This window comes from Carassius carassius, chromosome 1 (assembly GCF_963082965.1).
Source record: "Carassius carassius chromosome 1, fCarCar2.1, whole genome shotgun sequence".
NCBI classification, from domain to species: Eukaryota; Metazoa; Chordata; class Actinopteri; order Cypriniformes; family Cyprinidae; genus Carassius; species Carassius carassius.
The window spans coordinates 45,147,033-45,170,996 of record NC_081755.1 but is presented as its reverse complement, the minus strand read 5'-3'; the positions used below and the strand labels follow the sequence as shown (position 1 = coordinate 45,170,996).

Genomic DNA, 23,964 nt, shown 5'->3' with positions numbered 1-23,964 from the left:
CAATGATATTTAACATCTAAACAAACAAATATTACAAAAAGCCACATGACAAATAATCAAATCCATAAGTGTAAGCAGAAATATTTTAGCTTAATGTGAGTAATGAATCCTCATCTGAATGAACACAGAGCTGAAGTATGAAAGATGAACAAATGTCACTTTAACATGCTTTTTTTTTTGGAAAAGTGTCACATGAGAAAAATTCTTCAATGTATTTTAACTGTTGTAAATCCATAGAACATGTAACCTTTTTGACATGCAGTTCAGTTCTGCTACTTTTCTCTTTTACAGAGCAGTATGAAGTAGTGGGACCTGCAGGTACTGTATTTGCTTTAGCTGGTGAAGATGTGATTCTGCCCTGTTCAGTCAAACTCGGCATCAGTGTTGTGGACATGAGAGTGGAGTGGTTTAGATCTGATCTAAACGACTCAGAACTAGTGCATCTCTATGAGGATCATGACGACAGAAACACAAATCAGAGTCAGTCCTACAGAGGAAGAACAAAACTGAATCATGAAGAATTACAGAGAGGAAACGCATCACTCAAACTCTCATCTGTCCAAATCTCTGATGAAGGACGTTATAAGTGTTTTATTCAGTCCAAATCCTGGTCTGGCGACACCACTGTTACTTTTATTGTTGGAGGTGAGTAATTGGTGGATGTTTTCATTTATTCATTCTTAACTACTGGGATAAAAGGACAGTTGCTGGGTTATTTGGCAACTCACTGCTGGGTAAATATTGACAGATTCACAGATTCAGAATCTTTTTTTTTTTTTTGTGTCAAACAACCTGATATTGAACTCTTGGGTTAAAAAAAATAATAATAAATCAGCAGTTTTAGAGTGTGATATGGCTTTTCAGCAAAAAAGGTTTACTAAAAAAAATGTTGGTCTGTAGTTGTAGGACGTCCTCCGGTGATCACTGTAGATGGATTTGATTATACAGGACGACTTCGTCTACAGTGTGAATCTGAAGGTTGGTATCCTGAACCTGATCTTGAGTGGGTGGTAACTGGAGGAGGCCGTTTGAGTTCAGAAACTGCAGAGACACACAGGAATGAAAATGGATTCAGTGTGAAACACACTATCAGTATATATGAGATGTACCGCAAGATTCACTGCAGAATCAGACTGAAGAATCACATGCTGGAGACACTGATTATCACCACAAGTAAGCACTGCTTTTATGATTATTTTATTCAGATGGACTGAATAACCGATTATCAATTCAGTGCATTAGGTAAATGTGTACTATAAATTCACAAGTCGTTACTGTGTATGTATGTTCTATACCACAATCACATTGTTTACATTATTAATCATTTTTAATCAAACAGAAATAAATGTTTGACTGAACAGTGTGCTCAGTGTAAGTCATTATTTTGATTTACAGGTAATATGTTTCAACTTTGGAGGAAATCAGCCATCCAGTTTCCAGTCATAGTCGTGCTCGGTGGTTTTACTGCAGTACTGATAGCTGTGTTCATTCATAAATACAGAGGTAAAACTCTTGTGTTTGAGCTTGAGTCACATGTTTTATTAATTTCTTAGTCCACTTGCAGTGGTGTTTCTAAAAGATTTAAGATTCAAGATTTTTATTCGTCACATACAAAATTATATATAGCATATATAATCAGCAGTGAAATGTGAGTCAAGTCCGCTCAATGGACAGTGCAATTATTAAAGAAAACAACACAGATGAAAATATACATAAATATAGTTATGTAAAAATTAAATAAAAGTAAACAATAAAAATATAAGAATAAAATATAAAAAGATGTATATTGTAGAATTAAATATAGAACGCAAAATAATGTGCATGAAAGTAAACTGTATTCTTAAATATTAAGATACACAGGGATGTACAATGTTCATATTTGCATTATAGTCTTAATGCATGTAGTCTTAAATATTAAAATACACTGGAATGTACAAGAGGCAAATGTGCAAACAGGTTGACACTGTCAGTGTGTCAATGTGAGGTAGTGAATGATGAATATCTTACTGATAAAGTGATCATTAAGTGGAGACATGAAGATGTTAAGAGGCTAGTTTAGAGTTTAGGAGCCTGATGGCCTGGGGGAAGAAACTCCTCCTGAGTCTCTTGGTTTTTGCCATCAGACTATGGAAGCGCTTACCAGATGGCAGAAAGTGAAAAGATGGTTACTGGGGTGGGTGGAGTCTTTGATGATTTTATCATCTCTGCTTCTGCAGCGTTTGAGGTAGATGTCCTGCAGAGAGGGGAGAGCAGACCCTGAAATGCTTTGCAGTCTTGACTGGAGCTGTTCCCATTCCACACTGAGATACACTGCACTTTCTATAGCCCGGAATAGAAAGTTTTCAGGATTGCTGGTGAGACCCTGAATTTCTTCAGCTGTCGCAGATGGTACAGTCTTTGCCTGGCTTTATTTACCTGTGTTTGAATGTGAGTAGTCCAAGTCAGGTCCTCTGAGATGTTTACACCAAGGTACTTGAAGCTGCTCACCCTCTCCACAGGGGTCCTGCTGATCATAAGATGTGTATAGGGCTGCTGCTGTCTCTTCCTGAAGTCCACAATCAGTTCTTTAGTTTTGCTCACATTCAGAGAGAGACAGTTGTTCTGGCACCATGATGTTAATTTCTCTACCACATCCAAGTATGCAGTCTCATTATTGTTGTGAATGAGGCCCAGAACCACAGTATCATCAGCAAATTTGATTATAAATGTGGAGCTGTGCGAAGACACGCAGTCATGTGTAGAGAGAGTAGAGCAGGGTACTCAGGACACAGCCCTGCGGGGCTCCTATGTTCAGGGTGATGGAACTGGAGGTGAACTGGCCTACTTTCACCACTTGAGGTCTGCCGGTGAGGAAATCAAGAATCCAGTTGCAGAGTGAAGAATTTAGGCCGAGGTCCATGAGTCTAGAAGCTAGCTTTAAGGGGACTATATTATTAAAAGCTGTGCTATAGTCAATAGCAGTAAATAGCAGCCTTATGTAGTTCCTGTTATTGCTGTCAATGTGTGTGAGAGAAGAGTTCAGGATGTGAGAGATGGCATCATCAGTGGATCTGTTTGGGCGATAGGCAAACTGAAGAGGGTCCAAAGTATCTGGAATGGAGGAGCAGATGACGTTTTAACCAGTCCCTCAAAGACCTTCTTCACTATTGATGTGAGGGCAACTCGACGATAGTCATTCAGACAAGAGGGTTTATTGTTCTTAGGCACAGGGATGATGACAGATTTATTGAATGAGGTGGGAACCACCGATGTACCAAGAGACTCATTAAAAATGGATGTAAACAAACCAGCGAGCTGATCAGCGCAGGACCGCAGAACACAGAAAGAAATCCCATCAGGTCCTGCTGCTTTCCTTACATTCACTCGCTTTAGTGCCCTCCGAACCTCTTCCTCCGACACTGTGATTACATGATGATCGCTGATCTGACTGCTGCTTCCTGACGCGCTGATCGGCAGACTCACGCTGCTTAGATTGCTTTCAAAGTGGCCGTAGAAAGTGTTTAGCTCGTCAGCCAGCGACGGATCTGCTCTCACCTCTGCAGAGGATTTTTATTTCCTAAGGCACAGATGGACCTTAGTCCTTGCCACATGCGTTGGAAGTCATTGAGCTTGAAATGTGACTCTATGCGTTCCCTGTATCGGTGTTTGGCGGCTCTTACTGCGTGTTGGAGAGCATAGCATGATGCTTTGTACTCGCTCATGTTTCCTGACAGAAGACCGGCATTGTAAGCAGCAGTGCGTTTGTTTACTGCTGCACGGATTGATCTGTCCACCCACGGTTTCTGATTTGAGAATGTCCTTATAGTTATTGTATCCGTAGCCTGTTCGGCTAGCGCGTTTACAAAGTTTAATGCTACATCCGTGAACTCACTGACGTCAGATAAACCTGCTCGAAACATGTCCCAGTCTACGTCATAAAGAGCAGCCTGTAGCATGGCTTCTGATTGGGCGGACCATCGCATCACCACCCTCTGCACCGGGGGATCTTGAACGAGCCTTTGTTTATATTCCGGTGTGAGTAAAATGGTCCGATTTGCCGAAAGCAGGGGGGGCAGGGTTTCATATTTTATTGAAGCACCCCTGGGCGCCGCCATTGGCTAGCGGACCCCCACCTGCTGTTAGCATTCCTTTGACTCCCATTCATTTTGGCGTCACTTTGACAGCGAATAACTTTACATCTGAGGCGTTTAAAGACTCCATTTGTCCATTCATTATTTCTAAAGAAACACAAACATGTATAAAAGGCTCCATTACCTTGTATTTTATGTTATGGTCCCGTATAAGCAGTTTTTGTAAAAAAATAGGCTAATGATTTTGTCATAACCAGCGACTCTCTGTCGCACAGTAGAGAAATTACCGTATGGACAGGAGGAGAAGCTCGCAGACAATCTTTTACTGTCTATGAGGCTATCGGGGGGACGTGGAGGCATAAAGTCAAGGGAGATAATTAATCAGAATACTTACCAAAATTTGCTCCTGTTCACGCTCGCCTTTCTCTGGAAGATTCGGTGGGTGATTCAGATTTCTCTTGGCACAGCGATTAGAAGACGTACAGGTTGTTCACGTGACATCTACGTCATCAAGCTCAGTTTGAGTCTGCGCAGTACGCCCGACCCCCAGGAAGTGCGTGCTTCTAATTGACTTCATTTTTCTCAGTTGAATCCAATGGGGTCGCTGTGTCCATTTCTTTTACTGTCTATGGTAGTGAGCGAGCTTTGTAGGCATTTTTAAACTGAGAGTAGCAATGATCCAGTGTATTCGGCATAACTTGCCTGAGTTTTCATGGAGTTTTCACGGGAGTTTTCATCGATTATCATAACTGCTGTTTACATCCCACCACAAGCAGACACCGGTTTGGCTTTGTCTGAGCTTCACGATGCGCTCAGCGGCAACATCAACACACATCCTGACGCTGCGATTATCATCGCTGGGGACTTTAATAAAGCCAAACTAAAAGTCGAAGTTATTATTTCATTATTTATTAAGGTTGTGAAAGAATTAAAATTTGTATAAATTTTTCTGAAATGTCTTCAGACTGCAATGAATCAATGAATTAATTTTGATCTACAAAAGATTAAAGGGATACTTCATCCAAAAATGAAAATGATCCAGCATACATGCATGCGATGTGATGCTCTAATGAATGGCAGCGGAGACCGACCCAGAAGAGAAGAAATTGTTAAATAAAGTCATCATTTTTGTTTTCTTGGCACATAAAACGTATTCTCGTAGCTTTGATCTGCTGATGTCAAATGGACTATTTTAATAACATCTTTACTACCTTTCTGGGCCATAAAACATGTCAGTTGCATTGCTGACTATGGAGGGTCAGAAAGCTCACAGATTTCATCAAAAGTATCTCAATTTGTGTCTGAAGATGAACAAAGGTCTTATGGGTTTGGAACGACATGCAGGTGTGTAATTAATGAAACAAACTTTTATTTTTGGAAGCATTTCTGTGTTTATTTCTTGTTAATCTGTCAGAAAAAGTCAGAATTACCTTATAAATGTATTACTCCTGGTGGAAACAACTGTCCATATCTATTTAATGTTGTTTTGTCTTTATTCTAACTTTTTATTTTTCAGAAAACAGACAACTACAGACTGAGAACAGGAGAATACACCATGGTCAGTTTTGTAGCGAGGGTTTCTTTACATTAAACTCATCTGCACACATAGCTGTGGATTATCACTTATATAGTTAACTATGAACTCTGCTTTGAACACACAAAACAATGAACACACTTTCTATTTATTTATAAATAAAACGAGAGAGATTTCATATATCAAATTTTTTTTTTTTTTTTTTTTTTTTTTTTTAGAACGTGATGAACTTTTGCAGAGTCAGAAGATACCAAAAGGTGAATTTTGTTTAATATAGCCTTATGACATTATTAATTTCATTTGAATAAAATTCACTTTCTAAAACAATGAATGAATGCACAGTGCATATATTAATTCTTATATGCAGAAAGTTCATTATAGATTACTTTGAGGTATGTCAACTGATTTTGTTTTTTGCTGGTCTTCAAGTGGTGAATAATATTTAAATCTGACCTCATTGTTGATGGATCATGTTATGAACCCTTTATAACTTAATACTTTGTTTTCTGTTTCTAGTGATCACACATTTAGAAACAGACATGGGTGAGTAAAAAGAACTAATGTTTTTATATTTCTATATACTTTTATAGTTAGGTAGAAGTCAAACTGTCACTGTATAAATAAATGCAGTCAAATAGTTCAGATTCCTAATGATCATACATGTAATGGTTTGTATGTGCCACAACATCAAACTATACAATTGTGATGTTCTTGTTGGGGTGTGAAGAATTGTAGTGTATTTATACAACAATATGCATATTACATTACTTTGTTGCAGTTTCCACAAATAAGAATAATATCTGTCCATACATTATAAATGCAGTAACTGTGAATGTTACTTTTAGAGGAAGAAGAAGAGAAAAATCCATTGAAATAATACTTTGTGCTTTTGTGTATTGCACAAACATAACTGAAAATATGCTGAAATGTTTGAAAATTTTTTTTTATGATTTGTTTCTGAGATTAGTACTAAGAGATTTGAAAATGTACAATTTGCTTGTGAAAATTGTATCAGAACAACAACAAAAAACGGTCTAGAGACATGATGAGATTTGAGAATCATAAACATTATTGTTCTTAATGTAATGTGCTTTGAACATTAGGTTTAAGTAAGTGTCCCTATGCAGAATCTTTTTTTTTCTTTATAATGATTCCTTGCTAGATGCAATAAAAGCAAACATTACTGTTGTTTTATTATACATTTGTCCGTAAAGCAGAATGTTCAATGTTTCAACAGTGAATGCAACTCTGGGTGAAGACTCAAATGCATGTCTCATTCAAACTAGACATAAGAAAGAGGTGATATATGATGAAACAGAACCGTAAAAGGTAAAGATGAAGGCAAAATTACAAGTTTTATGAAAATTATCTTTATGATGATGAGATGGATGGATGCTCCCTGAAGTGTATTTTTAACTATTACACTATAACTGTACTGAGTGGGATTTAGCAGTGATCAGACACTGGTCAGGCTTTTAATGAGAAATAGCTCCTGCTTGGTGTAAAATCTCCACTGATCACTGATAATCTGTGATAATTTCAGAATTATTATCCTGGAAATTGCTAATTTGGAAATTATTTAGTAAGTACATAGTAATATTCAGCAGCATATGATGTAGGCTATAACCCTTTAAATGTGTGATCAATGTATTGATTTCTGTGGTTTCACAATTTATCTGACCCATTTGGAAAGTACTGAATTTTGACCATTGAGGTTAAGGCAGTGTAAATCTGTAATTGATGATGATGTAAAATATTATATACAATATTCTGTTTAGGTGGTTCAATTATAAACTATGTGTAATTTTAAATTTGTTGAATAAATATCAAGGCAATACTTTACAATGCAAGTTTATTTTAAAGCAAGTTTACTTTGAGTATGAAAATGTAATACCTACATATGAATAATACTTAAATGTGATGCTAAAATACAAAATGTTTCTATTGTTCAGTTTTATGTAGTTCTATTTCTAAACTCGCCAGACGGTGGCGCTAAGTACTTATTCTAAGTACTTACTCTAGTCATTGTCTTGCTTGCTGTCTGTGTGTAGACAAAGCAGCAAAAAAAAAAAAAAAAAAGATCGTTCTGAAACTAATATCTTCTGGGTTTTTTTGTTTAATAACCCATCAAATATATATTTTTTAGCCTATGACATTTCTTTAAAATATGGTACATAACAAATTGTATTAATTTAAAAAAATTATTTAAAAAAAAATACAAAATTAAAAAATATCTAAATGGAACATTATCTTTACTTATTAATAAACTAATGATTTTGACCAACAATGTATTTTTAGCTAATGCTACAAATATACTCCAGTGACTTATGAGTGTTTTTTTGATCCTGAGTCAAATATTTGTCACTACATAGAATTTTACATTGTAGCTCATAAAATTGACTGTCTTGTGTGTAGCGTGTGTGAGTATAAAACAGACTTTTATAGACTTTTTTATTTAAAGTAGCATCTGTCTCTATGAAATATACACTGTAAAAATATGCTTTTAAAAAGTGTTTCCTGTTTTAGTCGTCCATCTTTAGCTGTGTGAGTCACCTGATACTGCAGTTGAGTTAGTGGCTGGGTGTCTGTCTGCTTGAAGGGGCATGCTAATCTATCTCTGAATGAACAGAGATACAGAGATTATCTGACAGGCTGCTGATCACACTGAACAGAGGACTCACAGCACACACGGGACGTCTGGACGGGCGATTCAGAAAGTAGAACATCACACTGGACATGTCGTGTGTGTGAACACGTGATCTGCTGAAGATTATATGTGCATAAATGAAATCATTGTTATGACTACTAGGCCTTTTGTTTTATCTATGTTTTAGTAAAACTCTGACATTTTTAAAATCATGCCATAGCTTGAAAGGTAATTTGTGCAACATTATCAGTATTGCATTTCAAAAGTCAATGTTATCATATATAGTTTTGAATTGCCATATAAAGTCATAAGAAATAGGATATAAAATAATGAAAAATAAATGATAAAATATATATATATTGTAATTGTATATTGTATTTTTATATTTCCTCACTTGTGATACTTTCACTTGTGGTCCTACACTTATGTGAATACATTAAAATGTTTAAATAAATGAAGCAAAATCAAAAACACAAATTCCAAATCTAAATTAACCAAGCACTGTTTGTCTTATCTAATATTGCATGAAGTATGGAAAACAAACAAGGCTAATCTCATACATGCATCTGTACATGTGAATGTTGCATCCTGTCACCTTTTAGGGGGCTGATGACAGCTAGATTGTTTTGGAAAGAGGAAGGACCATCATTTGCAGGTTTAATCATCTTATGATGCTCAGAACTATTTAAGAGCTTATGGGAAAGTGTGTGTTGACAGAGAGCCGCATCCTGACCCCCTCGACACATGTGAGACAGAAACAGAAGAGCAGCAGGTGAGTGCATCTGGTTAGAAACAACAGAACGTGTAGGATGGAAATGATTTGTAATGTTTTGTAATGTAGTTGCAATTATGCCTATAGGTTATACTTTGTTTAACATGAATTATGTATGTTTGCATAGGCTATATTAATATACGGTGTGTGTCAACAGCTACTGTATAACGATAAAGCTTTAATAATCATTCAAATTCTATAACAGTAACAAGTTCACTTTACAGATATATCAATAATGGTACAGGGGAACATACTGGAATTACTTTAAGAGCGATTTATTTATTTATTTATTTATTTTAGATGATAAAAACAATAAAAAACATTGACAGACAATCGGAATCAACTCCATTTTTAAAGAGTGCAAGCTAAAACGTCATTTAAAGCTTCTAACGTCCATTGGTGTGAACGCTAATATTATAGGCGAAGTTATCTTAGTTATCAATCTTGGTGTGAACAGGACGTTAATGTGAACTTTAGGATAACTGACTTCATTCATCTACTAAAAATCACCTGGTTAAAAACATTAAGCAAAAATGATGAATATTTAGTCAAGAGAAAAAATGCTGCTGTATTTGAGATGCAGATAGACACTTGCTTTTGCATCTAATGCAAGATATTTAGACATCTAAAGTGTCCAGATCTGTTCCAGGCCATTGTCCCAACTGCAACAGTAAACTGTGTTGCTGAACAGTAAACAAGCATTGAACTCTTGTGTGTTCTGTCTAATAAAAGGAAGAGTCTGACTTTATGCACGTTCTGCTTATTGTGCACTGACCTTCATCTAATGAGATTAAATGAGAAACCCTCTGGACAGCAGATTACAAGGGGGCTTGATCATTATAAAAGGGATTAAAGGAACCTCCTTCATTATCACATGTCTGGACACTGGGATTTAATCATTATTATACACAGTCTTTTCATCCGATGAAACCTAGAAACTATTTCCTTAAGTGGAAATGCAATGCAACTGGAATATCTTGCACTGCATTTCCTCTACAGATTAACAAAAGATGAATAGTCTCATCTCCTCGATCTCTCACAGATCATCATTGATTCAGTGGGCAGTGCTTGCTATTGGTCTTGTGAATATGGATGTCTCCAAGCCTAAAGCCATCAGCAAGGTTGTCATACGGGCCACGGCGCCCGGCACTCCCCACAAGGGCCCGCCCAAATTCAAACAGAGGTCAACACGCCAGTTCAAGAGCAAGCCGCCCAAAAAGGGTGTCATTGGGTACAAATACTTTTTATCCTTTTATTATTTATTTATTTTGATATTTTATAGATTTGCATGTTGTATCTGTGCTAATGTTAATGCTGTTATTCTTAGATTTGGCGAAGATATTCCTGGAATGGAGGGATTGGGAACAGGTATGTACAATTTATAGTCATAACAATATTATTATATACTCCTCTTTATGTATTTGAGATTATGTGTAATCATATTTTTCTCTCTCACAGACTTTAACGTGATCTGTCCGTGGGAGGCGTACAGTCACCTGGAGTTACACGAGCTGGCCCAGTATGGCATTATATGAGGTCACTTCCTGTTCCCACTGAACAACATCCTGCACCTTAATATGTCATTTAAATATGAATATTCATACAGAAATATCGTTGGTTGATGTTTGGTCAGTTATGTATGACAGCAGTCATAAATTAGCAATAATGAACTGGATGTTAGTTGATCTACCTCTTCAAATTTCCTGTAGAACTAGATTGAATTGATTCATCCGTATAACCCTGCCAATATCAGTGTACTGAAGGTAGCATGAGCTGTGAATTTTTTTTCTTTTTGGTGTTTGTTTTCATTTTGTCAAGTTGCAAATGTTGAAAATGAGTTTGGATTCTGTGGGGTGTCAGTGTCTGCCCATAGCAGCTCTCTGTGAGAGCTCGGCCCAGTTTATTGACCCTGTAATGCTGGAGAGCCATACAAGAATAAGTCCGGCTCATTCCCAGCAGTGCAGAAAAGGTTTGGACATAAAATAAAGTCTGATTATTTTCATACTTTCAGGCTATATGACTTGTTTCTCAGCCTCTGGTCAAATACAAACTGAAACATTATGCAGTCGGTAAAAAGGGGAGGGGAAGTTGTGGCCTTGTGGCCTAATGGTTAGAGAGTCAGACTCCCAATCGAAAGGTTGTGAGTTCGAGTCCCAGGCCGGCAGGAATTGTGGGTGGGGGGAGTGCATGTACAGTTCTCTCTCCACCTTCAATACCATGACTTAGGTGCCCTTGAGCAAGGCATCGAACCCCCAACTGCTCCCCGGGCGCCACAGCATAAATGGCTGCCCACTGCTCCGGGTGTGTGTTCACAGTGTGTGTGTGTGTGTGTGTGTGTGTGTGTGTGTGTGTGTGTTCACTGCTCTGTGTGTGTGTGCACTTCAGATGGGTTAAATGCAGAGCACAAATTCTGAGTATGGGTCACCATACTTGGCTGAATGTCACTTCACTTTTTCACTTTAAAAGCAAAAAGTGGTTTTAATACAGGTTTTTGAGTAAATCAAATAACTTAACACTGTTTTTTTTTTACAATGCAATACATTAACAGGTGCTTAAATGTTTAGTTATTGAAACTATTCACACAGAACATGTTTTTGCATTAAAAAAACATAAGATGCGAGAAGCAGGGTAGTGGAATGTAAATCTTTATAACGTCGAATCATGTGTGAGATGATGCGAAAAACGCAATAAACCAGATGTGTCAGTACTGAACTAACCTTTGACTATAAGTATTTTATGTCAGGTTTCCATTCCTAATAGTTCAGTGTCACATCTTTTTTTGTAACTAAAGAAATAGCAGTGTTTAGAACGTGAGTTGTTTAAGTTTGACGCATGCGCTCTGTTGATATCTACTAAGAGTTGCATGCGCCAGATATTTTCTTCGAAACATTAGCAAGCTTTCCGGCTAGCCTTGGTTATAGAATCATAAATGTTAGAAAGATTATTTCATTAAATCAACAATTACACATATTTTAAAGGTTTTATATTGTACAAAATAAACACCCATTCTCGAATATTTTCCCACTTAGGCCTACGTTTAACATTAACTATTGATATTTTGTAACTTTTTCAAGATAGATTTTTTTGCAAACAGTTTCATCTACATTCATCTACATGACGGAAATTAATAATGTTCACTATAGCGCCCCTAGTGTTGCATTATAAATTGTGGATAAATTGTGACCCACTAAAAATGGATATTTAATGAAAACAATGAAAGCCAATTAAATCCTTGTAATGCCTTTAAGATTTTACATGCTATCATGAAATTCCTGGACTGTTTGTCTCCAGAATAAACAACTTCACATTTCCAGATGTTAAATGCAAAGAACTCATTAAATACAGGCTGGTTCATAATCCACAGGGCACAGTATCCTGTTATTGGGACATCTGAATCCATTCATTGCAGTGATTGTAGATACACATCATGCTGAGCTCTGCTCCACCGTATGCTCTGCAGCAGACGGGCCGTTATGAACAGAGTGAGTATCTGGACGCCCAGCACAATGATGACTACCGTAACAATCACTCCGCTGTGCTGCTCGATCCAGCGCCAGATGCTGCCCAGACAGCCGCCCAGGAAGATCACGCTCTGGGCCGAGAACTCGTCCAGCTGTTGGGCACCGACTCCACACTGGCTGTTCCACACCGTCCCGTTCTCTAGGGGGTCTATACAGCATGAGGGGGGCACTCCGCACGCCTGGACCCCTGGAGCCGAACAGTTGAAATACCTGTGCCAGAGAAACAGACACCAGTGAGATTCACTCGAATGAGAATGACATAAAGCTTTTTGAGTTGAGGGTAACTGAAGTGTGTGATTTATTATTGCAAAACATTATTGCAAAAATAAGTACATTTGTGATTAATTGATAGTGTTGGGGTGCATGCTTAGACATTGCTGCTTGGTTGCTAAGGTGTTGTGACTAGTGTTTAGCATGTTGTTGTGTGGTTTCTAGATGTTTGTTTACTAGCTGAAGCCAAAAGAGCTCATGCAAAACTTGCTGTCACTCTAGGATGTTGCCATGCGATTGCTAAGAGGTGCCGAGTGTTTTTAGTGCATTTCCAAGCCACTGTTGTTTACTGGCCCAAATCTCTCAGATATTCTGGTCTCTAGGCAGAGCGGCACACCTTTAATGTAATTCCATTGGATTTTACAGTTTTTTGTTGTGTTAATACTTGCTAAGCCTCTGTATTAAGACCAAAATGTACGTACTTACTGCTAATATAATAATAATAATTGTACAATAATAATAATAATAATAATACTCATATTATTGATAATTTCATTAATAATGATAATTATAATAATAATTATAATAATAATTATTATTAATAATTTTAATAATAGTAAAATATGTTATCAATAGCATGAATATTTATAATAATGATGATAATGATAATAATAATAATAATAATAACTATTGCAGAAAACATTTTAATTATTTATATAACAATGATGGTGATAATAATAATATTTATTTTTATTATTATTATCATTATTATTATTATTATTATTATTGGTAATGATGGTAATAATAATAACCACTGCAGAAAACATTATAATTATTTATATAATGATCAACTATAATTATTATTATTTTAAATTTGTATGATTTAATTCATGATACATTTTCATCAAACTCCCACTGTTCCTCCAGTTTGGGAAAACCTAGATTAAGATAAATACACTACAATAGAAAAATCACACTTCACCTTTAAACTCTTTAAATGAATAGAGCCATTATTTGTCTACAATGGGTAATCATAACTGAGATTGCAAAATGAGGATGATATTGTGATCAAATGAAATATACTGGAAAGCACTAAAGGGACAATTATATGAGAAATCTGAACAGGATTAAAAACAACAAGCAGGCCAAACTATGAGTCCAGATTCCACTGGAAAGCATTTAATACTGGAGAGGCTCTTCAGTACAAATTAGCTTGTATAATCCTTGTATTTAACTTTGGACTACTTCAGTGTTGGAAATTCATGAAATTGCTCATGATGTCAGCCCCTCTCCCGATTTCCACTCACACATTGATTTCCCAGTCTCTGTAGGTATCGGCCCCGCAGCACTGCAGGCCCGTCTGGATCTCATCAGTGATGAACCTCAAGTCCAGGTCGTCCTGGTACCGCACCATAGCGGCCAGCATGCCCGAGCGCAAGTACTCCACGATCTGACCCTGCAGGCTGTACAACACGACTGCCACCAGAACCTGCACCACCACCAGGACCAGGACTGCAGCTGAGAAGGTCTGAAGCAGGCACATGTTCTCCCGCAGCGCCCCCACACATCCCATCAGGCTCAGCAGGGCCAGAACGAGACCCAGGAAGCAGAAGAGCAGCATGGGGTCCGTCCCGATACCGCTGATCTTCTCCTGAGCGAAGGACTCTTTGTTGATCAGGCCCCAGAGGCCCACGACCAGCGTGACCAGACCAAGAACAGTGAAGAGCAGGTTACTCGTGACCAGGAGATACTTGAAGATGTAGTCACTCCAGCTGGATGGACTGAGAGCTCGTGAAGTGAAGATGTTCCTTGATGAAGCTCTGGTTGAGTCATCATGACTGGATAAAGTCGAGCTCGTCTGACTTCCTGAACTGTCCTGCGTTCCCAGATACGAGACAGATGAGGCAGCTTCTGCGTTTCTTACATCTCCCTTGAGGTAATAAGAAGGAGAAAGTTGATTAATTTGGTCAGTTGATTACCCCAACACAGTCTGGGTCAGATTCACTAAATAGTTGCAATGCATTAAATTAAATTAAATATTAGATGAAAATTAACATAAAAATGAAAATTTTAGATTTTTAGAAAATTTTAGATTTTTAGAAAATTAGATTTTTAAATTTAAAACTATAATTTTAAACTAAAATTTAAATAAAAGTACATTTTCAAATGTTTTTGATACAAAAAAATAAAATAAAATAAAATAAACTATAAAATAAGTGTTAATAACTTTTTTATTATTATTATTATTATTATTATTCAAAATGTAAATAATATGAATTATTATAAATTTAATTAAATATGGATTGCAATAAATAACAATAAAATAAGAATAATAGTAGCAATGATGATGATGTTGATGATGATGATGGTTGTTATTATTATCAATAATAATATGTTTCAATCAAAAATTTTATAAAGCACGCTTGGTTGGTTGAATACATTTAGACAGTTTAGGCCAAATTTATTAAACATTTTATGTAGTATTACTAATAATAATAATAATGATATATTTCTATTATTATTATTATTATCATTATTTATAATTTTAAGTTATTATTATCAATTCATTGTAAATAATCAAACACTTTTGCAACACTCTGAACCATATCGCTAGAAAAATAACTAGTCAGTTTGTTGCTAAATACTTTACAGTTACAGGTCCTGTCCTAAACATATCATTGGTGGAACCATTAATTACCTTGCTCAAATAAACTGAACTACACTATAAACAGACACGGTTAATTATTTTCCATAGTCAAAAACGTTGTTTCTTGATTAGATTAATGTTTAAAAAGTCCAATCAACTGACAAGTTTAGCCAGTAGAAATTCAAATAAATTAAACTGAAAGAAACAACACTACCTTTGAAATAAGAGGCTTGTTTTCTCCATTCTGCTCCCAGAAAAAGAAAAATCTCCTAAAAGACGGAAACCGCCCCATACCTCCCAAATACCGGGAGTGGACTCTCTCTGTGCTCCAGACTGTCAGACAGAGATGCTGGTCGACTGAAGGGCTAGAGAAGACAGAGAGAAGGGAGTGAATCACAGGGAGAGCGGGCCAGAGCACGGCATTCCAGCATCATGTGAGAGTCACAGTACTGCAGATTAGCAGGTCAGGGTTTGAACCGGCCCTAAGGCTCAACCAGACAGTGTGCAGCTCACGGGAAACACTAAAGCCTTAGCAAGATCACTGCTTCACTGCTTCAACACTCACACACAATAAAGCTAAGTCTGAGCATTAGTTTAGTCACAAGAACAGTGTTGTTATGGTTAACCACACTATTTATATTTAGTTTTTGTTAATTTAAATAAAACAAAATATTTAAAAAAATGAACAATGTTTTTGTTAAATTAAATAAAAAATTTATCAAATTAAATATGAAAAAAAATTCTCTTAATTTAATAAATGAAACAAAATAAAATAAATTACAAACATTGCCTTAATAAAGTAAAATAAAGGGAAATGAAGTCAAATAATAAAATATAAACAATATGAAATATGAAATAATATAGAACATAAATATTTAAAAACAAAATGTAGAAAGTAGTTTTTAAAACTAACTGAAATTTAAATTTAAATTCAGACATATTGAAGCTAAATAGAAATGCTGTATTTAAAACAGATTCTTTATTTGTGCCTCGTGCAAAAATATGGGTTTGAAATTACATGAATAATATGAAAACATAAATTTTTGATATATTTTACCATGATTATATTTGTAACAGATGTATTCCTTGAGATTAGTATATTACAGTAACCACAGTGTAAAATACTATCCTTCAGTGACTTTCAATAAAAACCTGTGGAAAATGGCAGTAAACTAGCTGTCCACTGAAAAAGGGAAACTTACTGCGACTGAAAACATTCGCAGTCTTCTGGAATTAAACGAAACATAAAATGAGCGTGATGTGTGGTGATTTCTCCTGTGGTTGTGCAGATGTGCTCACTGTGAGGCTCCTGGATCCTCTCCTGACCCTAGCCTCGGCTCTGCGTTTTAAAGAGGAGAGCGCAGCGCAGCACAGCAGGTATTCCAGGAATGAACAGAGCAGATTTTTCCTTCTCACAGCTTCATCCACGGCCAAATCATCTCACAACACCTCACTCCAAAAATATTACTCACACAGACTCTGCTGTCTGTGCAAACTCCATAAAACTCTTCCTTTGCCACCTCTGGAGGTTTACTGATGCTCCTGTGTGTTTGCATGAGAAACCTGTGCACTGCTCTCTTCAGTCTTACATTAGTGTTACCCAGGCAGGTTAGTAGAGATGTCCTGATTCATTCATTCATTAATGTTGTAAAGCATCACTACTGTTATTCATAGGTTTAGTTATGGATCTGAACTGGATAATGATCAGTTTGCAATTATACAAAACAGTTTGTGTATGTGTATGTGGCGTACAGTAAATTATTATAAAATACATAGTAAATTATTATTATTATTATTACAAAAGTAATAATAATAATCATTCTGATTATTGATAAAGGTATTTACTACTACTACTAGTAGTAGTAGTAGTAGTAGTAGTTGTTACTAATATTGTTATTAGTATTGTTCATAAATTATTTAGCAGTCTTTGGTTAGTTGAATGCCCTTTGGACAGTGCAGGCCAGATTTACTAAAAGGTTTCAGTGCAATAATAATAATAATCATCATCATCATAATAATAATAATAACCAGCTGATTCTACAGATAATAGAGACTTGTTTGCAAACTATATAAAATATACACAGTACAGACCAAAAGTTTGGAAACATTGCTATTTTTAATGTTTTTGAAAGAAGTTTCTTCTGCTCATCAAACCTGCATTTATTTGATCAAAAATACAGAAAAAAATGTAATATTGTGAAATATTATTACAACTTAAAATAATTGTTTTTAAATTTATTATACTTTAAATTATCATTTATTTCTGTGATGCAAAGCTGAATTTTTAGGATCATTATCACATGATCCTTTAGAAATCATTTCTAATATGATGATTCATTATCAAAGTTGGAAACAGTTCTGCTGCTTAATATTTTTTCAGAACATGTGATACTTTTTTAGGATACTTTGATGAATAAAAAGAAGAAAAAAAAGAAGCTATGTTTTTAAAATATAAATATTTTGTAATAACAATATACACTACTGGTCAGTAATTTGGGGTCAGTAATTGTTTTTCTTTCTTTTTTTAAATAAAATCAATACTTTTATTCAGCAAGGATGTGTTAAATTGATAAAAAGTGATAGTAAAGAAAATATATTATTAGAATTTTTCTTTTTTTATAAATGCAGTTCTTTTTAACCTTTTATTCATCAAATATATTAGACAGCAGAACTGTTTCCAACACTCATAATAAATCAGAATATTAGAATGATTTCTAAATGATCATGTGATAGACTGATGTTACATGTGACACTGAAGGCTGGAGTAATGATGCTGAAAATTCAGCTTTGCATCACAGGAATAAATTTTTTTTTTTTAAGTATATTCAAATAGAAAACTATTATTTTAAGTTGTAATAATATTTCACAATATTACTGTTTTTTCTGTATTTTTGATCAAATAAATGCAGGCTTGATGAGCAGAAGAAACTTCTTTCAAATACATAAAAAATAGTAATGTTTCCAAACTTTTGGTCTGTACTGTATATATCGCTCCTCAAAATGTATTATTCTTTCTCTTGACATTTTGCCACTCAGTAAAACTTGATAATCGCTCAGACTGAAAAACTGCAAGTCTGGAATTTTTGTGGAAATCTATGATTTTTCCTCCATTTTTATGCTGATAAATGAAATGCACCTGTTAAATCTGGCGATGGGCTGACAGTTGTGTGCCAATCTGAACACGTCAGCCCGGATTCTGTGGCGCAGGCCGTAAATTTATAAAAACATATGCATCACCTCAGCTCTGCAGTTGCTATAATGCTTATTTTGAACTAGGAAAGTTTTATATGACAAATTAGACATTCTTTATAGAGTCAGACACAATGAAAATGTAAATATGAAATTCAGTAAAGGTGTCTAAAGTTTATGATATCTCGTTTTCTGGCATTACAAAGATTTCCATGAAAATGTAATGGTTGCTCCTCTACTTTTTCACCAGCTTGCCACATTTCCCTTCACCAGAAATATTCTCTAATTGAAGTACGCAAGTTTCCTTTCTTTATTTACTTATATATATATTTTAAAGAGACTTAATTTATGATGTGATGAACTTGAAGATGATGACTGAGAATCACATGTTCAGATAATAAAACCACCTGCTACATGACTTATGCTCTTATAGAGTAATAACCCATGTCCGGTGAAACTGGTTATCATCACCGCTAATAGGAATCAATGAGTCACACTGAAAAACTGCTGAAATCAGGCCATGATCTCTGTGTTTTCTCTAGGTCGTCTTTGTTTTCCCAGAGATGTGGCATGTGCATTTATTTCAGGGTGATCATATGTCCTTTTTTCCCTGACGTGTCTAAATTGCCTTAAATGTCCAGGTTTTGGCTTCGTTTTTCTATTGTTTTCATGCTTGCTGAAGGTAGAAACTGACAAGTAGATTGACCAATAGCATGCAGGCATTAAACATGATCGACCAATCATGGAGTGCGAGAAGGCAGGATCTGAAAACAGTCAAAGCAATGCAAAGATGTACACATATAGTATATGAAGGCTGTAAAGAGCAAGTCAGTAGGAAAACCAACACAAGAACAGGATATATCATGCAATTTAAAAATCCCAGCCAGGACATGTCTGGGTAAACCATGATGTCATTTATTTATTATCATTTTGTCATTTAATGGACATTAATTAAGTTACTAAAGTAATCTAACTAGTTACTAAATTAAACTCTAAAGTGCTTCATTGTTTCAACACAGTCACAGTAAGTTTATAATTTATATATTTATAATTTGAATACATGAACTCTGGCAGTGTCTCTTGGTTTCATTGTAACGCAGTAAATTAGCATTATAATTTGTTTTCAAAACATTATTGTACGTGTCCAAAAATGTACAGTCACTATTCGTGTATGCTGTGCCAAAAATAATCGTTTTTCTTAAACAAAATTGATCACTATGGTTTTTCAACCATAACAGATTTGAGCTTAAATACAAGAATAAACAATGAATTACTGTTTAAGACTTACTTCTGTTTGAACCATGTGCTCGATTTTATTATGTCCCTGCCTTAAATGTGATGTTTGCATGATGTAGTCATTGTTTTTATATAGTTTAGATTTTATATTCTTTAATTCTAAGTCATAGAATTGAACTTAATATGCCTTAATATGATGTTAGAAATGCCAAGTCATTGTTTTATCTCTTTAACATTTTACACAAATGTTACTGTAGATGCTTTAAATTTAAAAAGTTGTATACTTCAGGTAGAACTGAACTTTTTTGTCAATTAAAATGTTTAATAAAACTAATTAAAAATGTATTCATAACCCATTGTTTTCATATTTGTATATTTTTTTAGGACTGGTATTACCATCACAGCTGCAGCTCTGTTTAATCAGAGAATGGCACAAGGCAAGAAAAAGAGCAAGAAATTGTTAAAAAACAGAACGAGTGGGCCAGATTTTTCATTCTGGCACCTGGGGCTCAGTGTGGTGTCATTATTTCCATAAGTCCACGCAGGCCTGTTCTGCAGAGTGCTGCTGGCCGGGTCTGTGCATTGGATCAGAGCTGTTATTGCTGTTGATTAGTCCAGGACTTGAGCCTAGATTCAGGATCCAGAGGTTCAGCTGGGTCAGAGGTGGAGCATTTCCCTGTCTTCTGCTTTTACCCTAATCATTTGGCCAGTGGTCTGCAATTGCTGTGCAACATATTTGACTTCAACTACAACAGCAGATTGTTTTTGGAGTTTACGGATATCAGGCATTTTGAGGCAGAGCAGCCAAAGAAAAGGTGGTCTCCTTTAAAATGGAATAAGCATTAATCTCGTGCTTCCTCTCTATTCCCATTTGTATTTCCTATGTGGCTTTGTTGTCAGACTTTTTCATGTAAAAATGCATCCATGCGCTGTACTGATGCCTTTTGCCCAGACAGGTTGAGACCTCCGGGAGGAATTTATATCCAAAATGTCCACAAGATTGCATAAGCCCATAACATTTTAAAAAATGAATCTCATGAAAACATGTCCAGGGAATATTTCACCTCAAACTTAAGAAAGAAACATTTAAATACATTTTGCATGCACAAAATGAAGCACAAAGACTTCCATTTAACATACTAAGCAACTAACCATTGATCTATTTATTTATTCACACACACATGGATTATATGCATGCATTTTCGCATTTAGGCTATTTATTAAGCAGAAAGCCCAGACATTTATTAAACTATTTATTTCCATATTCTACATTTATGCATTTATTTATTTATGTAGCCTATGTATTTTTCAATTTTTGCATTTATGTATGTATGCATGCATGCAATTGCTCATTTATTAATTTATGTATGCATGCATGCAATTTCTCATTTATTAATTTATGTATGCATGCATGCTTGCATCAGAGCATTTTAATTCCCATTATTCTCGCTGCTGATTGTGGTTAGTTTCTTATTTATGTCACTAAATTATATTTACATTATAAAATCAAATGTAGCTATCCATCTAAATATTTGGTCACTGGCAAAACATTCACTATAATATACTGAAATGTTTTGTGATTTATCTTGCTTGGAAGCAAATTTGCAGTCTGCAAAGGAGAACGATCCATTTTTTCTCGTTTTTTCTTCACCCCTATGATGCAATTCAAACTCATCAATAGCAATTAACACTACACAGTTTTCATAAACTCATTGTTCTGTTGCAGAAGTTCTGCGTTCCTGACTGGAGGGATCCAGTTATTTTCCTGAACTCAATCAGTCCAGAAGATGCTGATCTCTCCTGCACTCTCACAATCACAGTGTTTTTTCGATTGGATTAGCAGTGCCTGTTTGTTTATGGAAGAAAACACTTTCTGTTTTATACATTTCTCAAGTACGACCTTGAATGAATCTGAGGGGGTTTCATTTCACCTTCAATCATGTTTGTTTTAAAATGGCATTAGGCTCACTGTGTGCACAAATAATTGTCTTTTGATAGTTCTTTGGCCATATTTATGAGATTAATTGTTTGGTTTGGGGAAAACCTGAAAGCTTCATTGCACTTTTGTTCAGTTTATGTAATTTGTAATAGCTGTGGGATTTGTGGACACCACTTTGACAGTCGTATGTGTTCTGCATCATGAATCTTATCTCTTTTCTGGTCCATATGTTGCAAAGTTCATTTTATCTGTCTATAATACTTTGCTCGCCCAGCCAAAATGACTCAGTCACTGCAGCTTTTTTGAAGAGTTTGAGGATATTTCCATGTGTTTGAGCAATAGTGATACCTTTCAATCAAGAGGAGACACTATTAATGTATTTTAAGATTATTATTCCTTATGCATTATTTAAGATTATTATTCCAGCCCAGACTTTGAGAAAAAATCCCTAGAAAAAAAAAAATGACATGAACCTGAGACTCAGAGTTGTAGAGATATATACTCAAAATGCGAGATATACTATAATTGTGAATTATAAAATACAAAATTATACAAAACTGTGAGATAAATGCACAAATCTGAGAAGAAAGGTCTCAGTTTCTGAGGAAGAAATTATATATAATTGCAAGATATAAATTCAGAATACTTAGATGTAAACTCAACATTTGGAGAAGAAAAGTTGCATTTATCTTAAAAACATTTTCTTAAAAACAGTTTTTTCTCGCAGTTCAGAAAAAAGTAATAAATAGTAATAAAGTAGTAAGCGAAGAATAAAGTAATAAAGTGATCAATAAAAAAGAGAAGTATATACTAAGAATTGAGAGGTACAAACTCAGAATTGTGAGATATAATCTCAGAATTATGAGATATAAACTAGCAGAAGAAAAGTCAAGATTATTTAAAAAATATATATTTTTTGCATCACTTCAGAAATTTTTTTCTCACTATTTTGAGAAAAAGACAAAATTTCGAAAATATAAATTCGGAATACTACAGAAACACAGAATTATAATATTTAAATTCAGAATTGCGAGATATAAATTCAGAATTGCAATATATCATTTCAGAAATGCAAGATGTATACTCAGAATTGTGAGATATAAAGTAAAAAAAAATTAGATATATACTCAGAATTGTGGGAAATAAACTTACAATCCTGAAAAGAAGTCACAATAATCTTTTCAATTTTTTTGCCGAGATGTAAACTCAGAATTCTGAGAAAAACATTCACAACGGTCTGTTTATTTGGCAGACAAAAAGCTTCTAGTAACCACTTAGCAACCACTTATAATACCTTAGCAGCTGCAGCCAATCTCCTAGCATCACGATGACAAATTTAGCATAGGTAAGCACTACAAATTTACTTCAGTCTTGTTTTAAATGAATCAAAATTATAATTAGCTTATTATATGTTTTTGAGCAAATCATTGTTTATTTTATAGCTTTTAAGTTTTATAAAATCAACCAAAGCTGTTTGGATCTTTGACAGTTTGTCACGCCTCAGGCTTCTCTCAAAGACTGGAGATGTATAATATTTGACTGATTCTGGGAACATTCAGTAGGTTTTTTATACCATAGCTCTTGCTCTGGCATGTTGTCATGCTGATGAATGCATTTCTACTTATACGGAAGGAGGCGAAGCCAAGCTGTTATTTGTTTCAAATGCTGAATTACGTAATGCTCTCATGACTCTGGGGAATGGCCCTGGCTAGAGACTTTCAGAACATGCAGTTTATGTAATGAAAGCTCAAAAGTTCAATGAATAGCATTCACGTTCTCACAAGGGCCTATGAAATATGACCCAGAACATCTATTTTCGCCTCTCGTTTGAAAACAGCTAAGTAATGTCACATGAATTCTGCAAACAATAAGAGCACGTTATCACGGCTTTTGGGATTAAGAGCACTCCCATCAAAAACACCCACGAGGCACATAAGGAACTGTTTGTAACCCTGTAACTTCTTGGAAATCCTTATGGATCTAATGGGAATTGCTTTACTACGATCTTAGATTTGTAATGCATTTCTGAACAGCACTAATAGTGCAGGCTGAATTTCAAGTTTGTTATAGATTATGGACTCGTATTTAGAAGTGAAAGTTTAAAACTGATCTGCCTTGATGGGTTTGTTTCTTGCAAACACACAGTTTCTCACCTCACAGGACATTAACTGATGGACTGGATCCGTGTGGATTACTCGT

At 35.2% G+C, this 23,964-nt stretch overlaps 3 protein-coding genes across 5 annotated transcripts in view; 2 read left to right on the top strand and 1 right to left on the bottom strand.

The window, feature by feature from the left end:
* Window positions 1-7,595, top strand: part of LOC132152375 (butyrophilin-like protein 3) — a 110,389-nt gene extending 102,794 nt beyond the window's left edge. For 2 of the 3 annotated variants that reach the window (XM_059561149.1, XM_059561142.1), the window contains exons 3-9: window positions 292-645; window positions 901-1,173; window positions 1,396-1,503; window positions 5,587-5,628; window positions 5,823-5,861; window positions 6,121-6,147; window positions 6,842-7,595. In XM_059561149.1, the coding sequence (XP_059417132.1) occupies window positions 292-645; window positions 901-1,173; window positions 1,396-1,503; window positions 5,587-5,628; window positions 5,823-5,861; window positions 6,121-6,147; window positions 6,842-6,930 (932 nt within the window). In that variant the 3' untranslated portion in view covers window positions 6,931-7,595. The remainder of the gene's footprint in view (window positions 1-291; window positions 646-900; window positions 1,174-1,395; window positions 1,504-5,586; window positions 5,629-5,822; window positions 5,862-6,120; window positions 6,148-6,841) is intronic. The other variant, XM_059561158.1, reaches the window with a different exon arrangement.
* Window positions 7,596-8,757: 1,162 nt separating this feature from the next.
* Window positions 8,758-10,740, top strand: LOC132125844 (retinal cone rhodopsin-sensitive cGMP 3',5'-cyclic phosphodiesterase subunit gamma-like). The gene is made up of 4 exons (XM_059537019.1): window positions 8,758-9,023; window positions 10,066-10,254; window positions 10,351-10,391; window positions 10,482-10,740. Exons 1-4 carry the CDS (start codon window positions 8,947-8,949, stop codon window positions 10,556-10,558), a joined length of 384 nt encoding a protein of 127 aa, XP_059393002.1. The 5' UTR covers window positions 8,758-8,946; the 3' UTR covers window positions 10,559-10,740.
* Window positions 10,741-12,209: 1,469 nt separating this feature from the next.
* On the bottom strand, window positions 12,210-15,874 carry LOC132125682 (tetraspanin-10-like). The gene is made up of 3 exons (XM_059537009.1): window positions 15,616-15,874; window positions 14,062-14,684; window positions 12,210-12,754 (listed from the first exon to the last, which is right to left on the bottom strand). Exons 1-3 carry the CDS (start codon window positions 15,691-15,693, stop codon window positions 12,424-12,426), a joined length of 1,032 nt encoding a protein of 343 aa, XP_059392992.1. The 5' UTR covers window positions 15,694-15,874; the 3' UTR covers window positions 12,210-12,423.
* Window positions 15,875-23,964: the final 8,090 nt, after the last annotated feature.